Below are 17,008 nucleotides of genomic sequence, written 5' to 3' on the forward strand. Positions count from 1 at the left end.
AGGAAGTCAGCAAGCAGTCACTTCAGGAGAAGCAACAGAAGTCTTTCCTGTCCAGTGCTAATCACAGCCTCATCTTGGTTCAGGAGAGAGGCTCCAGCTCAGTAGTAAAAGACCCCAGGTTCTGTTCCTGGCATCATCTAGGGCTAGGCTTGCCATATCCCCTCTGGGGGCGGGACTTTCCCGGTTTGGGGCGGGTCCACACAGTCCTGCCCCGGTTTGGCTCCGCCCCGGGATTCCCCCCCCCCCAGCGAGGCCCTGGAAGGCTTTGCCGGGGGCTTGGGAGACACTATCTCCCAGGCCCCAGCGAAGCCTTGGAAGCGGGCTCCGCGATTGCGGAGCCCTGGAAGGCTTCGCCGGGGGCTTGGGGACACTATCTCCCAGGCCCCAGCGAAGCCTTGGAGCGGCTCCGCGATCACGGAGCCCTGGAACGCTTCACCGGGGCTTGGGAGACACTGTCTCCCAGGCCTCGGCAAAGCCTTGGAAGCGGGCTCCGCGATTGCGGAGCCCTGGAAGGCTTCGCTGGGGCTTGGGAGACACTGTCTCCCAGGCCCCGGCGAGGCCTTGGAAGCGGGCTCCGTGATTGCGGAGCCCTGGAAGGCTTCGCCGGGGCTTGGGAGACGCTGTCTCCCAGGCCCCGGCGAGGCCCTGGAAGCGGCTCCGCGATCGGCGAGTCCTCCAAGGCCTTGCTGGGGCTTTGGAGACGCTGTCTCCCAGGCCCCAGCGAGGCCTTGGAGAATGTTTTAAAACGTAGGACCTTTTTTTTTTTTAATTTCCTGGCCAGGAAATTTAAAAAAAGTCCTACATTTTAAAACATTGTCCTACATTTCCCCCGGTTTGGAGGTCCTTGGGGATGGAAACCCTATCTAGGGCTCCATCGTGCCTATAAACTTGGAGAGCTGCTTCAAACCAGTGTTGGCAAGACTAGGCTAGATAGCCTTACCATCTGATTCATGATAAGGCATCTCCCCGTGTTTATCTTATCCAACCAGGTTGAACAGGTCTAAAGAACTAATGCTCTTCCCATCTCTTTCAGGAAACCCAAACATCAGTACAATAAGGAAATGGCACAACAAAACAAAAAGGCCGATAAAGGAGGGAGGGCTTTAAAAACAAACAGACAAAATAGCCATGACATCTGAGACCAGGTTGTTTTTAAAATCATATTTTTCCTATTGCACACAGAAAGTGAAACAGAGACTGGAAATCAGTAGGAACAATGAAAATAAGCTGTTTTGCACAGAAAATGGTAGGACTGTCTCTCTCTGTGTGTGCACATCCACACATTATTTAACTGAAAATAAGGGCAGACATGTAAGTAATCAGGAGAATTAGCAACAAAAAGTAGTAGTATGGTGTATAATACACAGTTATTTTGCACTTTGTTGTGCTCCATTTGATACTGGCAATGCTTTCCATGTGTACAGCCAGCCACGTCTCTTCAGCCAGATGACAGTATTGATATTTTGCCATCGCTTTACTCGTTTTTTTCCAAGTCTCCTTATGCATAACTTTACCACTTCTGGACACAAAGCAGGCTTCTGTGTCTTCAGTAGCAGGACACCTGCCATGATTACAACAGGTGAAGCAGAATCACCTTTTGCAGTACAACATTTGTCAGCCAGTAGAAAACTGTACCAAAGGAACAGCAGATCTTATATGATGCTACAGAATCTCAGAATCCACCAAATGTTCTGAAGGTTTGCTCCTGCTTTTTGTGGGAGCTCTGGAACAAATTTGTTGTGAAGAGTTTCTGCAACTCCCAGATTTTACAGAAGTAGCAGGGGATGACTGTTCAGTGCTAATTAGATGCACTTCTGGTTGGATCCTCCCAAAGCCTGGTACATTTTCACTGCAGTCCAGTTTTAATCCAAAGCTGTCAACAATCAAAAACTGCAAAGTTCCTTGAGGAAAAAAAATCCAGCCTTTTTGATAAAGGGAGCAATTCCCATGCTCTCCCTATCATCCTTTCCGTATGTACTTTAAGTATATCCAGGGATTTCTCTGTTCAAGTCTGCTGGGGTAGATGACACATGTTTTCACTGATAGAAATGACCACATCTTGAGGCTGGAGTTCCTGATGGTGGCAGTAGGTCTCATGAATCTCACCCATCTCATTCACATTATTGCTGATGCAGTTCACATCACTCTTGTTGCTGTTGTCATCTGGGTTTGGACCAAATATCCAGTCTGCAAGAGTAACAACAAAACAGAAAAGTGAGTGCTACAATGATATGGGAAGGCAAGTGTGAGACTAGTAGTGTAATGTAATGTAATGTAATGTAATAATGAATACCAGGTGATGTAGGCTGTATTTCAGAGGAAGGAATTGGCAAACCATCCCTGAATAGTCCTTGCCTAAGAAAACTCTATGAATTCATGGAGTTGCCGTAAGTCAACTGACAATTGGAAGGCGCGCGCGCGCGCACACACACACACACAGAGGATTTAGACAAGTCTGCTCTGGAGATAATTATTTGTTTGGACTCATCCTCTCTCTCTAAAGTGAAGGCTTGCATCTGCTGTAATCTCCCCAAGCAAGGATGCTCTGGAATCTCTTCCCTAATTAAACATCCCTAGGTATTCTGAATCCCCAACTTTCTCTAAGCACCTTCCATCACTTGGTATTATTTATTCAGCCTGTCAGCTTTGCCATACCTCTCAGCTTACTGAGAAAGAGAAAATCTGCTGTTCAGCTTCAGAAGTAAAGAATGTGGCATGCAGCTTAAATCAAACTGTTAATTCCTGAGGGGAAAATAAACCAAATTAAGCCTTTCAGAAGAGACTTGTCACTCTGAGTATTCGTTGCTGGGATGGGGCCTATTATTTTGGCAATACTGGTAAACAACATCCATCCTTGTTTGAAGCCAAAAAGAGATAAAACTTTTGGTAGACTGAACATGTGCTCACTAATGCTGCAAGTATACGTAAATCAACCATGGGCTTTACTGTTTCCTATTTAATTTGCTAGGTGTTCATCAGTCAGAACTTTTACAACTACAGAATTCTTAGCTACAAAATTCAGGCTTGAGAAATTGGATTTTTTGGTCTATAGCTATATTGGCCATGCTGGTGAAGGATTATGGGAGTTGTAGTCAAGTAATTTTCTTCAGGCTCTTCAACAGCCAGTGGTACTAAAATTCCAGAGGTACCTCATTCACTTATCAAACATATGGATGCCTATATGGCTCAGGTCCAGTGTGGTGTACTGTAGTTGTCTGAATGTTGGACTATAACTCTGGAGACCAGGGTTCGATTTCCAGCTCAGTCATGAAACCCACTAGGTGACTTTGGGCAAGTCACGTGTTCTCAGCCTCAGGGGAAGGCAATGGCAAACTTCCTCTGAAGAAATCTTGTCAAGAAAAGCCCATGATAGGTTCGCCTTAGGATTGCCAAAAGTTGGAAACAACTTGAAGGTACACACAGGGTGACCAGATATCATAACTACAAAGGAGGATAAGGCATCACAAAATGTGTGACATTTAAGAAAAATGTAGAACATTACAAAATGAGAGGTATAAACACTAATATAAATATAAATATAAATTAATGCTTCTTGGTCATGCTCAAAATGGAGCACATTTTGGAATTCTACCTGGACAGAATATTTTATATATATATATATATATATATATATATATATATATATATATCACAATCACTTCTTCATATGGGTAGAGGTGGGTTACAGAATACAGTGCAATAAGTAATACAATACATAATATAATAAAATACACATTGAAAACAGAAACAAGAGAGCATGATCCCCCATTCCTTTCCAACGAGAAAAAAGACAAGGGCCCGGGACAGGCCGCCCCAAAAGGGTAGCCTACCGGCGGCCTATTTTCCTGTGCAGGGACGGCACAGCCCCCAAACGGCATGCTGTCACTGCAGAGGAAAAAGAACCTGGAAAAAACAGGTTCTTTTTGCGCTGCCATAGTTACGATGTGAGTGCGCCAATGGCGCACTTGTGATGTAACTGGCGTGATGCAACATGTGGATGCTATGCATCTATTACACCATAATGGTGGCACCCATGTACATTGGATGCCGCAATTATTGTGCTGGCGGCACGTTTCAGGGTTAGGCACCGTGGGGTTGCTGCGTGATCCCTAACCGTAAAATTGGCATCAGCACGGCACTTTTGTGCAGTCCACAATAACACATAATAACACATAAAAAATCCTGACTAAAATAATTAAAAAGGTGGATTGAAATAATTTAGTTTGGAAGGCTGAAATATAGGACATATCCTGAAAAAGGGAGGACATCTGGTAACCCTGGACACAGAACAACAACAAAATGGTTCATATCCAGGCTATTTAAAGTACCAATGTAGTATAATGGTTTGAGCATTGGACTTGGACTTTTGAGAGCAGGTTTGAAAACCTGCTCAGCCATGGAAACCCACTGGGTGACCTTGGGCAAATCATAGATGTTTATCACACTATACTCTTAAAGTGCTACTATTCCACTTTGACTCCTCTAGCTGCCTTCTGTTGCATTCTGGGATTGGCAGTTTTAAGGAGGGGTATTTAGAATTCTCAGGCAGTTCTCTGCCTGAGAATTCTAAATACCCCTCCTTAAAACTGCCAATCCCACAATGCAACAGGAGGCAGCTAGAGGAGTCAAAGTGGAATAGTAGCACTTTAAGAGTATAGTGTGATAAACATCATAGAGTCATAGAATCATAAAGTTGGAAGAGACTGCAAGGGCCATCCAGTCCAACCCCCTGCCATACAGGAACTCTCAATCAAAGCATCCCCGACAGATGGCCATCCAGCCTCTGTTTAAAGACCTCTAAGGAGAGATACTCCACCACACTCCGAGGGAGTTTGTTCCACTGTCAAACAGCCCTTACTGTCAGGAAGTTCCTCCTAATGTTGTGGATTCTCTTTTCCTGTAGTTTGCATTCATTTCTGGAGTAGCAGAAAACAAGCTTGCTCTCTCCTCAATATGACATCCCTTCAAGTATTTAAACAGGGCTATCATATCACCCCTTAACCTTCTCTTCTCCAAGCTAAACATTCCCAGCTCCCTAAGTCGTTCTCATAGGACATGGTTTTCAGACCCTTCACCATTTTGGTCATCCTCCTTTGGACACGCTCCAGTTTCTCAACATCCTTTTTGAATTGTGGTGCCCAGAACTGGACACAATATTCCAGGTGGGGCCTGACCAGAGCAGAATAGAGTGGCATTATTACTTCCCCGACACTATACTTCTATTGATGCAGCCTAAAATTACATTGGCCTTTTTAGCTGCCACATTGCACTGTTGACTCATGTTCAGTTTGTGGTCTACTTGGACTCCTAGATCCCTTTCACATGTTGTCTCCTTAAGCCAGATGTCATCCATCCTATATCTGTGCATTTCATTTTTCCACCCTAAGTGCAGTACCTTGCATTTCTCCATGTTGAAATTCATTTTGTTAGCTTTGGCACAGCTTTCAAATCTATTAAGGTCATTCTGAAGTTTTATCCTGTCCTCCTGCTAATTTGATGTCATCTGCAAATTTAATGTCATCTGCCCCAGGACAGAGCCCTATGGGACCCCACTGGTCACTTCTCTCCAGGATGAAAAGGAGCCATTGTTGAGCACCCTTTGGGTTCAGCCGGTCAACCAATTACAAATCCATGTAGCAGTTATGTTGTCTAGCCCACATTTCATTAGCTTGTTTGCAAAAATGTCATTGGGAACCCTGTCAAAAGCCTTACTGAAATCAAGATATACTATATCCACAGCATTCTCCATCTAACATGCTGGTCATTTTATCAAAAAGAGAGATTAGATTTGTCTGGAATGACTTCTTTCTTTGAAACCCATGTTGACTTTTTGTGATTATGGAATTGCCATCTAAATGTTCTCTTTAATTATCTGCTCTAGAATCATTCTGGCATAGATGTCAGACTAACTGGACGATAATTGTTGGGGTCCTCTTTTTCCCCCTTTTTGAAGATGGGGACAACGTTTGCCCTCCTCCAGTCTGCTGGGACTTCTCCTGTTCTCCCAGAATTCTCAAAGATTATTGCCAATGGCTCCGATATTACATTTGCCAGCTCTTTTAATACCCTTGGATGTAGTTCATCTGGTTCTGGAGACTTATATTTATTTAGATTAACCAGGTATTCCTGTACTATCTCTTTGCTTATTCTGTGCTGAGTTTCCCCTATTCTGTCCTCTGCTCCATTATCCTCAGGTTGAGCACCCTTTGCCTTTTCTGAGAAGACTGAAGTAAAGAAGGTGTTGAGTAATTCTGCCTTTTCTTTGTCCCCTGTTAGCATTTTGCCATCTTCTCCATGCACTGGCCCTACTGTTTCCTTCTTCCTTTTGCTGCGGACATATCCAAAAAGACCTTTTTGTTGTTCTTAACCTCTCTAGCAAGCCTGAGTTCATTCTGCGCTTTAGCTTTTCTGACTTTACCCCTACACATGCTTGCTATTTGTTTGAACTCCTCTTTGGTGATTTTTCCATTTTTCAGTTTCTTATACATGTTCTGTTTAAATGTTAGCTCAGTAGAAAGTTCCTTAGTCATCCATCCTGGTTTCTTGAGACATCTCCCATTTTTGTTCCTCACTGGAACTGTTTGAAATTGTGCCGTCAGTATCTCCACCTTGAGAAACTCCCATTCATCTTGAACTCCCTTCTCTTTTTGTATTCCTGACCATGGGATCACCCCCAGTATTTCTCCAGTTTACTAAAATCAGCTTTCCTAAGGTCTAGAATGTGTGTCTGACTATGCCTGGCTTCTCTTTTCCATTGTATAACAAACTCCAGGAGTACATGATCACTCCCATCTAAGGATCCCACCACTTGCACTCCATTAACTAGGTCATCCCTGTTGATTAGAATCAGATCCAAAATAGCTGACCCCCTTGTTGCCTCTTCCACCTTTTGGACAATGAAATTGTCTTCAAGGCAAGTGAAGAATTTGCTAGACGTTGAAGATTTTGCTGAGTTTCAATTCCAGCAAATATCAGGATAGCTGAAGCCACCTATCACTACTACATCTCTCCTTTCTGAGTGTGTAGTCATCTGTTCTAGAAAGGTGTCATCAAATTCTTCCATCTGACTGGGGAGTCTGTAGTAGACTCCCACCATAACATCCTTGTTGTTTCCGTCCCCTTTAATTTTTATCCAGATGCTCTCCACCTGGCTTCCAGTATTGATGTCCTGGATCTCTTCACTAGTGTAAATATCTCTGACATATAGTGCTATTCCTCCTCCTTTCCTGTTTGGCCTATTTCTCTTAAAAAGGTTATACCCCCCTATTTCCACATTCCAATCATGAGACTCATCCCACCAGGTTTCAGTGATGCCTATTATATTTTATTTTCTTTGTTGTACTAGGAGTTCGAGTTCATCTTGCTTATTTCCCATGCTCTGTGCATTAGTGTAGAGACATTGCAGACCATGGGTCCCCTTTACTTGCTGCCTGTGCAAATTTTTTTGCCTCCCAATTTTGGGTCCTTGGACTGTTTGTCTTGTTCCCCCTATGACAGTTTGACTATTTTCTCCAGCCCTTTTTGCCTTCCAGAATACTGTCCCCCTCCCCCACATAACTCAGTTTAAAGCCTTCCTGATCAAATTTTTAAGACTATTGGCAAAAACATTTTTGTTCACTGGCATGAGATGCAACCCATCCCTTGCCTGAAGTCCCTCCTCATGGAACCTCAGACCATGATCCAAAAATCCAAATTGTTCTTGGCGGCACCATCTGCAGAACCAGTTATTCACCTCTGCTATTTTCCTCTCCCTTCCTGGACCATGCCCTTCGACTGGGAAAAAAGACGAGATGACAACCTGTGCATCCATCTCTTTCAACTTACTATCCAAAGCCTCATAATCCCTTATGATATTCTGAAGGCTGTGCCTTGCAGTATAATTGGTTCCCACATGAACCAAAAGAAAGGGGTAATGTTCAGTAAGCTTGACAACACGGATCTTTGCCCCAGGGAGACAGCACACCTCCTGAGACATCTTGTCAAGCTCACAAACTGAGGTTCAGTGCCTCTCAGCAAGGAGTCCCCCATGACCACCACATGCCTCCTCTGAGGCTTAGCAGCGGCTGTTCCCTTTGGTGGTACTCTCAGGGTCCCCTGCTCTGTCCCTGAAGTCTGTTCCTGATGCTGTTCCTCATCATCCTTGATAATAGAGAGAGATTCAAATCGATTCTGCAGCTGCAAGCTCACAGAACGTTCCCTGGTTTTCCTACTTCTGTGTGTGACATTCCTCCAACTGTCTACTTCTGTTGTGTGTGAAGTGACTTTCTCCTACCCAGCAACTTCCTCTGTGTGTTTCCCATTCAGGACTGTCTGGTCCATTCTGGTCAGGAAATCCTCTTGCTCCCAATGATGCTGAAGTGTAGCTACCTCGGCCTTCAGCCGCTGTACTTTCTCTTCTAAGAGGGCTACCAACTTGCACTTAGTTCAGGAGAAGTTCCCCACATCTGTGGGCAAGAAGACAAACATCCCACAAGTGTTGCAGGTGACTGTAGCAGGTCCCTCAGTGTCCATACTTAAAAGTCTTAAGGAGGCACTGAACAAGATTGTGGGCTTCCCCTATTAAACACCTGTGTAAAGAATCCCTGTGGGCCTGGCCTTTGTCCCCAAACTCTGTTAGCCAGCTCGATCAACTGGGACTTTAGTTATTTAGAGAGCTCCTGCCTACTAGCTAGTTCCAGAGGCAAGTCTCTGACTCACTTCCTCTGAGCAAGTCCCCACAAGCCCCTTAAGGGAATTGTGAACAGAAAAGTGTAATCTCTCAGCCTCAGAGGAAAGCAAAGGCAAACCCCATTAGAGCCATTAGACTTGCCTCCCCCTCTATTGACACCTCTATTGCTACTGATACTGAAATTGTTTGATACCAGCCCCCCGCCCCCCCTCCTCTAGAGGAAGATTCATTTCTTCCGCTAATCTGCCCAAAATTTTAATGTATTGCTATTGGGTAGTTTTAAATTCTTTGATGTTTAATCTCTTTTAATGAGTCAATCACTGTTTTTATGATTGGGGGGAGGGTTGGGTTCCCGGGGTTTTTAAATTGTAATTTTTAATTGTTTGAAGTTTTATTTATACTGTTGGAATCCACTTTGATTCCCTCTGGAAAAAGTGGAATACAAATTATTATTATTATTATTATTATTATTATTATTAAAAAATTTCTTGCTGATAAAAATCATAACTGGTTCTTCTCTCAGGACGGTTCACTACTTGCTTTCCTTCTCTTGACAAGTGAATTTTTTTTCTGTTCTGACAGGCTTTTAGGAACTGATTGCAGAATTTTAAATTGTATGCTGTTTCACTGATGCTCATCTTTTGTCATTTCAATTGAATTGTTTTAAATGCTTTTAATCCCATGCTCCATTTAATTACATTTCAATAATAATTTTTTCTACGTCTTTAGTCATGTCTTTGTGTGTGTCTTTGTCCATATTTGTTTTAATTTTTGTATTTTGAATCCAAGGGCTGAGGAGCAGTGGAGATATGACATGATGATGATGATGGCCATACCTTGTATGACAGTTATGAAAGCAAAACCTGGAGTTACATGTTCATGACTCTTAAATATTCATGATCTCTTTGTAACCCCTTATTTAGGAGCTACATAGAGACTGTGACAGTTCTTTCATCCCCACTTTCTGGTCAGCGGTATTTGCGATTGATAGGGGTTTGTTCCCCTGTTGCTTGGGATACAGCTGTTGCTGTTGCCACCGCCCAGTCACAGCAAGCAATCTGCAGCACAAAGGGAAATTGTGATAGGGTTCCTACTTTTGCCTGTTAGAGTGAGACACAGGAGGGGATAAAAACAGCAGCCAGCTGCTTCCAGAGTAACAGGAGATGGGAGCTCCTATTCATTGCAGCTGCTGCTGCCCAGTAAATTTACAGGTCACACTTTAATTCACTGTTCAACACATACATAAATCCCAATACAGGATTCCAGCCTGTAACAATAGTATTTTGGAGAAGCAGCAGTATTTTGGAGACAGCCAATGTCTTGGTGAACCCCTATATACTGCAGGGGGAAAAAAGTGGAACCAGAAAGGAAGACACAAATTTGCATAACATATTTATATGTTTGCAGGTAGCAAAGATCTAGACTTGAAAATAATTATGATAACTTAAACAGAGAAAGCACTATATCACACTGTGTGTAAGTGCTTTCAAAGGTACATTACTGGCTATGTGATTTAATTGGCAAAATGATATCTGTTTTCTGAAAACAACTGAGAACCTGGTCTGCAGAGGCAACTGAGAGCCATCTCACCTCCACTGGTTGCCCAAGGCAAAGGCGCAAGTATAAAGGGGAAGCTGTATCTCGGGGCAGCTCTTAGGGAGAACTTGAATGGTATTGCACATGTATGCAGAAGGTCCTGGGTTCAGTCTTCAGTGAAAAGAGCCAGACAGCAGGTGCTAGAAAAGGCCTACATCCTGAGACCCTGGGGAACTTCTGCCAGGCAGAGCAGAAAATACTGTGCTTTTGTTGTGGGCCTTCAAGTTTCTTCAGACTTATGGTGACCCTAAGGTGGATTTTCTTGGCAAGATTTGGTTCAGTGGCAGTTTGCCATTGCCTTCCCCTGAGGCTGAGAGCATGTGACTTGCCCAAGGTCACCCAATGGACCTCATGGCCAAACTTGGAATTGGATCCTGCTCTCCAAAGTCATAGTCCAACACTCAAATCGCTATGCCACACTGGCTCTCAAATACAGTACTGTGCTACATGCACCGATTATGTGACTTCTTTCTATCACCACTTTTCTGATATGGTAGCCAGTATATCAATTGAATAATTAATTTTTAGAAATATATGACAGCTGCCTATGTTCAGTTTAAATTTTATGCCACTCAGTTTGGTATCAAGGTAAAGGTAAAGGTTTTCCCTTGACGTGAATGTCTAGTTGTAGCCAACTGTAGGGGCGCTGCTTACCTCCGTTACTAAGCCGAAGAGCCAACGTTGTCCAAAGATGGCTCTAGTGGTCATGTGGGCAGCATGACTGCACTGAATGCTGTTACCTTTCCACCAAAGTGGTACTTATTTACCTACTTGCATTTGCATGCTTTTGAACTGCTAGGTTGGCAGAAGCTGGGATTAGTGATGGGAGCTCACCCCATCAAGTGTCACTGGGGCTTCAAACTGCCAACCTTCTGATCTTATGATAGTCAGAATTGACATCTTATCCATTAAGCCACTGCATCTCTTGTACCATCCCAGTTTGGTATAACATGGATTTGCCTAGAGCAACAAGAAACCTTGGGCTGGAGTGCTGCTTTCAGTATGATCATTCAGGGAAGCAGAGCATGGACAGCAATGCATGTGGGATAGCCTTGCTAACCCTACTCCTACCCATTTATGAGGTTGTGGATGATCCAATTCTGAAGTTTAGTTTGACAAAATGAAACTTTGGAAGACAAGATCACCATTGTACCCCACAAGGTAGCACCACAGGATAGCATGAAGAGCTGTGTGGCCGCTGAAGCCAATTTGGATGGCTGGATTACAGTAACAATGACATACAGAGAGCTAGCTGGGTTGGCTTTAAAGCTAAGCTTGAGGGATGTAGAAGGATATACACAGGCATGCTTGCACACAATACAGACAAACACTGCACAGTGTCTATAAATAGGTAGAGCTGGGGAGGTTGGCTTGGAGAGATACTTTCTTCAGAGGTACTATGTAATTCTCAGGTAATCTGTGTGATACCCTCATTATGATTCCTTAATTGCTCAAACAGCTGGCTAATTGCATGGGAGGTCTTAGCAAGCCAAATGCTGATTGTCCCAGGGGAAAATGCACATGGAAAATGCAGTGACAAATTAAACACATCTCCAGTCACATTGCCGGGGCTGCATCAGGCAACCTCCTGAGGTGTCAAAAATCTAAAGGCATCTGCCTCTGAAATACAAACATCTCTGAGCGGAAGTAACTTCAGAAGGAGTTGCACAGAAACAATCAAACAGTTCATCAGTTGGGCAAGATCCCTCCAATACAAGAGGACACTCTTAGAAATGTCAGGTGCCTGCAGAGTGTATATGAGATAGACCTCATTGCGAATAACAGATCACAAAGCAGTGATTATCTTTTCCAAACTTTGAATCTGTTGGCAGTTGTCCAAACATTGTTATGACACCCACTTCTGAATGACAAAATTTAGCTGTGACAACAGATTCTAAAAAATCAAATGCACAGTTGTGCAATGTCTCTGAATCATAAAGGAGTACATATTAGGGATTCCATGCTCATCCATTCTGTCTCTGTTTTTTTGTTAAACAAAAGGTCCCACTACTACCTGTATTATATTGCATTTCATTCTGTATATTTCAATGCACTCTACTGTATATGTTATTTAGTGACATTACACTGAGAGACCTAGTTAGTGAATAGGGCTATGAGTCTGAAATGAAATTACATTAAGGAATCATGTGGTGCTGTTGTTTTTAAAAATCAAATCGGGGGTTGCAATGTGAAATGAAAACAATGTGTAACGAAAACAACCAATTTTGTTTCCATTGTTCTCAGACTCTAGGCAAACCTGCTTTGAATCCCATTGTGGGAGAAAGGCGGGACAAAAACCTTTGAAATCATCATCATCATCATCATCATCATCATCTTCATCATCATCTCATTATGATTATTACTCTCCCTCTCTTCCATTCACGCATGCATGCATACATACATATAGACACATCCCCATATGGGTATAGCAGATTACTTATTTAGCCATCTAGAATGGATGCACAAAACACTTGGGGTTTCATATGGGGTCCTTTCACATTACACAGTTACAACATTATGATTCCACTTTAACTGTCATGGTTTTATCTAATGAAATAATGGAATTTGTAGTTAAAGGAACGGTGTTTAGAATTCTCAACCAGAAAGCTCTAGTGCCTTACAAACTACAAATCTAAGGGTTTCATAGGATGCTGCTATGGCTGTTAAAGCAGGGTTATAACTGTTCGGCATGGAAAAGCCCCAATTAAAGTATTAAGAAGCAAACTAGTATATGCTACTAATATATGCTGTACAGAAGAGGTCCAGAATCATATAAGCTGGAGGACTGTATTCTTCTGTGCAGCCTACCATGAGATGCATAATGTCAGGGGTCTGGAAGAGAGTTAGCCACCATGGTGTAGTGGTTTGAGTGTTGGACTGCTATGCTGGAGACCAGAGTTTGAATTCCCACTTGGCTGTGGAAGCCCACTGAGTGACCTTTGACAAATCATACTCAGTAAGTCTCAGAAGGAGGTAAATGGCAAATCACTCTAAACAAATCTTGCCAAGAAAACCTTGTGATAGATTCACCTTGGAGTTACCACAAGTTGAAAATGACCTGAAGGCACACAACATGAGAGCAAGTTTAGTGATAGCAATGGGACTTCTGCCCCTTTTCTTATTGCTTAAAGAGACTGAGAGAAATTCACAAAAAGAATAACTTTTTAAAAAGTGCTGGATAAAACCCATGTTATAATATTAAAACACAATTGCACAAATTATTTAAAAATATTGCAGTATAAGCAATGTATGACGGCAGTGACAACTCACTTGTAAAATGCCAGGGAAGGAGAAAAGTAGGATTCTGCTTTAACAGATGAAAATGCAATAATTACATTATAATAATATAATATAATATATATTTTATATAGATTATATTGTGTATATTATATTATAGTGTTTATAATAAAATATAGATTAAATAAACATTGATTACCTGTGATGTATGTTAACTAATTGATACAAGGGAATGAAGTGTGTGTCGATTTGTACACTGTTCGTGTTTTTGAAAAAGCAAATAAAAGAAATCCCTAATAATAATAATAATAATAATAATAATACATTTTTTATTTCTATCCTGCTTTTTGCCATCCACAGCTGCCGTTCTAATTGCCTTCCTGTGTTATATTATGAAGGGATTTTATTGTATGCAAAGCCTCCTTTGACTGTTATATGCATGAAGTAGATTCACATATCAATAGAGGCAACAGGATTCTACTACTGGTTCTACCCCAAACCTAGAGTCATGGCAACTCCAAGGCAAACCTATTGCAGGGTTTTCTTGGAAAGATTTTTCAGAGAGTATTTGCTGCTGCATTCCTCTTACGCTGAGAGAGCATGACTTCCCCACGATCTTCCAGTAGATTTCCATGACTGAGCAGGGATTGGCCTCCCAGAATATGAGTCCAACATTAAACCATTATACAGCACTGGCTCTCACTACTATTATTATGCCTTTGTTTATTTTGGCAGAAAAATTAATTCCAAGCAACAAGTTATTCTGGACCTAGTATATAAGATAATTCCCCCATGTTCTAATTGGAAAAGTATACAGCATATTCCTCTAATTGGAAAAGTATACAGCTGAGACCAAAAAAAAATTGTAATTTAGACTGCCCTGGAAAACAGAGATTCATTTTTAACAAAAGGAGAAAGAACTGCTCAGATCCATGAGGATCTTCAGTGCCTGGGAGTCGTGTTCAGAAAGCACAGCAGATTTTCAAGAGCTTTCAAAACAAGGTATTCTGACTGGTAACACCAAAGGAAATGTTTAATTTATTTCCCTGGGAATGAGGACAGACACAACTAAGGTGAATATGGGTTTAGCATGGTAGAGAGCGCTGAACTGTAAACAAAAAAGCCGCGATGCTGGGAAGACAGAATGGGCTGAAGGGAAGAACCAAGAGTTTATCAATAAGCAGATGCATTGTGGAGAAGACAAGATGTTGCAGATTTGTGCTAGACGGCCTGCATGTCCAGAGTTTGGGAAATAACTTTTAAAAAGCCAATTAATTACAATTAAAGTTCCAATGGCTTCAAACAACAATGGCATACTTGCCATTGTAGTTACATTTAAGGGGGGGAGACTAGCAATACCTTAAGGACTAACAAATTTTATTGGCATAACATTTTGTGAACTGCAGTCCACTTCTTTATATGTACGGGGAGTTGCCTCAGTTTATAGATACTTTAAAATATGCTTGGGTAGTTGGGGGCTGTTGAGGAATTGAAATGACAACACTTCAAATACTGATAATTTATTATGATATTGTTCATTACCAGACAGTTAGGTGCAGGGGTAGGCAACCTGCGGCCCAGGGGCCGGATGCAGCCCGGCGAGGCCTTGGGACCAGCCCCAGCCCAGTCCTGCCACTGATTGCCACCGGGGCCTTTGGCCTATCAGGAGGAGGAGGGTAAGGAGGGAAGCGGTGGGCAAGCGGGGGCAATTGTCTATAGAAGCCTCAGAAACATGCATTTATATTAACATTTTTTAAAAAATCAGCAAATTTATTCATGTGTACTCCATTTTTTTAAAAAAATGTCCTCCATTTGAAAATTTTGTCCTACATCTGGCCCAGTTTATTTATTTATATAATTTTTCAAAATTTTTTAATTATTTATTTTTTGGCTTCGGCCCCCCAGTTGTCTGAGGGACAGCAACCCGGCCCCCGGCTCAAAAATGTTGCCTACCCCTGGTTAGGTGGGTGACAACACAGATATGTCAGCACAGACAAACAGATTAACACAGACAAAATTGCTGTAAGGCAGATTTGCTGAGAAGTAGTGATAGCCCATGATCACAAGACCATGCAGGGCTTTGAATGTGCGTGTCTTTCTTCAAAGTTCAGCACTCTGAACATTAATCTAGAGTCATTCTGTCAGAAGAGTAATTTCTATAAAAAATGTTTCAAGACTGAAACATAGTGGTAGAAAAAATTGCATACATATAATATTTTGCATAATAAGCAAAATAGATGCCTATTATTTATTTATTTGGTGAGGCTGGAATATGACAGCCAGGTGCAATCCTAACTCAAAGATGTACCAGCTGTATGAGAGATAGGATTTGGCCCAAGCCTCTTCTGACAGTGCAAGTCCCCTCCTGTCAGCAGAATCTTTTCCTGTCAGCAGCCAGCACCTCAGCATCATTTTGGGGACTCAGTACAAACTTGTAATATAAAGCCCCTCATCACACTGACACCACAATCCTTCATTCCACAGATAAAATATCATAAACAGAGAAAAAAGTTTCTTTTATTTCTGAAATTGGGGTTGCATTTTCTACATTCCTCACAATACCCGTCTTTGCCTCTTTTGTTTAATAATAGCACACAGCCTGAGAGTTGGTTGTAACTTTCTGGTCATTAAGAAAGGAACTATTTTGTCAGTATGTTGATTTTTAAAAAAAATCTGATATACCAGTGTAACTATGAACATGAGGCTAATTAATGTGTTGTTATTTTGTGCCTTCAAGTCATTTCTCACTTATGGTGACTCTAAGATGAACCTATCAGGCATTATAACTGGCAAAATGTGTTCAGAAGAGGTTTGCCCTTGCCAGGCTGAGAGTGTGTGACTTTTCCAAGGTCACCCCAGTGCATTTCCATGGGCAGGGATTGAACCCTGGTCTCCAATTGTCCTAGTACAGCATTTAAACCACTACGGCATGCTGTAAAGTGTAAAACTTTATATATACATATATTTCCTGTCCTTTATCATTACAGGGGTGGAAATGAATTAGTCTCTTGAAGTCAATTTCTCTTGCAAGTTCACATACAGTAGAAAAGAACAGATGACAAAGAGGTTTAATTGCTCTTGCCCCATCATAGAATGCATGAAGGTTTGGATTAATGTTGGCTTGGTGAATGAGTTCAAGAGCAAATTAAGCCTGAACACTCCCTAGAAGCCAAAATGATTAAACTGAGGCTATCGTACTTTGGCCATATCATGAGATGCTATGACTCATTAGAAAATATGATAACCCTTAAGAAGTGGAAGGCAGTAGGAAAGAAGACGACTGTATTATAGGTAGATAGAACTCAATTAAGGAAGCTAAGTCCTGGATTTGGTGAGCAGGGCTGTTAGCAGGGTGACTTGGAGATGTCACATTCATAGGGTCATCACAAGTAGAAGCTAACTTGACAACAATTAAGAAGAGCAACAACAGTTTGCGGAAAATTTTCATTCCTGCAGTCACACGTCATTAGTTTCCAGTTGTTCTGTCTATATCTGATTTAACAATGT

General features: G+C 42.0%; 1 protein-coding gene across 4 annotated transcripts in view; it reads right to left on the bottom strand.

Annotated features, from left to right (window-relative positions):
- Nucleotides 1-842: 842 nt before the first annotated feature.
- LOC149316232 (uncharacterized) overlaps nt 843-17,008 on the bottom strand; it is a 46,105-nt gene continuing 29,939 nt past the window's right edge. For all 4 annotated transcript variants that reach the window (XM_089518640.1, XM_089518639.1, XM_089518642.1 and 1 more), the window contains exon 3: nt 843-2,187. In XM_089518640.1, the coding sequence (XP_089374766.1) occupies nt 2,006-2,187 (182 nt within the window). In that variant the 3' untranslated portion in view covers nt 843-2,005. The remainder of the gene's footprint in view (nt 2,188-17,008) is intronic.

Source organism: Sceloporus occidentalis, unplaced genomic scaffold (assembly GCF_023333645.1).
Source record: "Sceloporus occidentalis isolate IW3139 unplaced genomic scaffold, rSceOcc1.0.p SCAF_3, whole genome shotgun sequence".
Classification (NCBI taxonomy): Eukaryota; Metazoa; Chordata; class Lepidosauria; order Squamata; family Phrynosomatidae; genus Sceloporus; species Sceloporus occidentalis.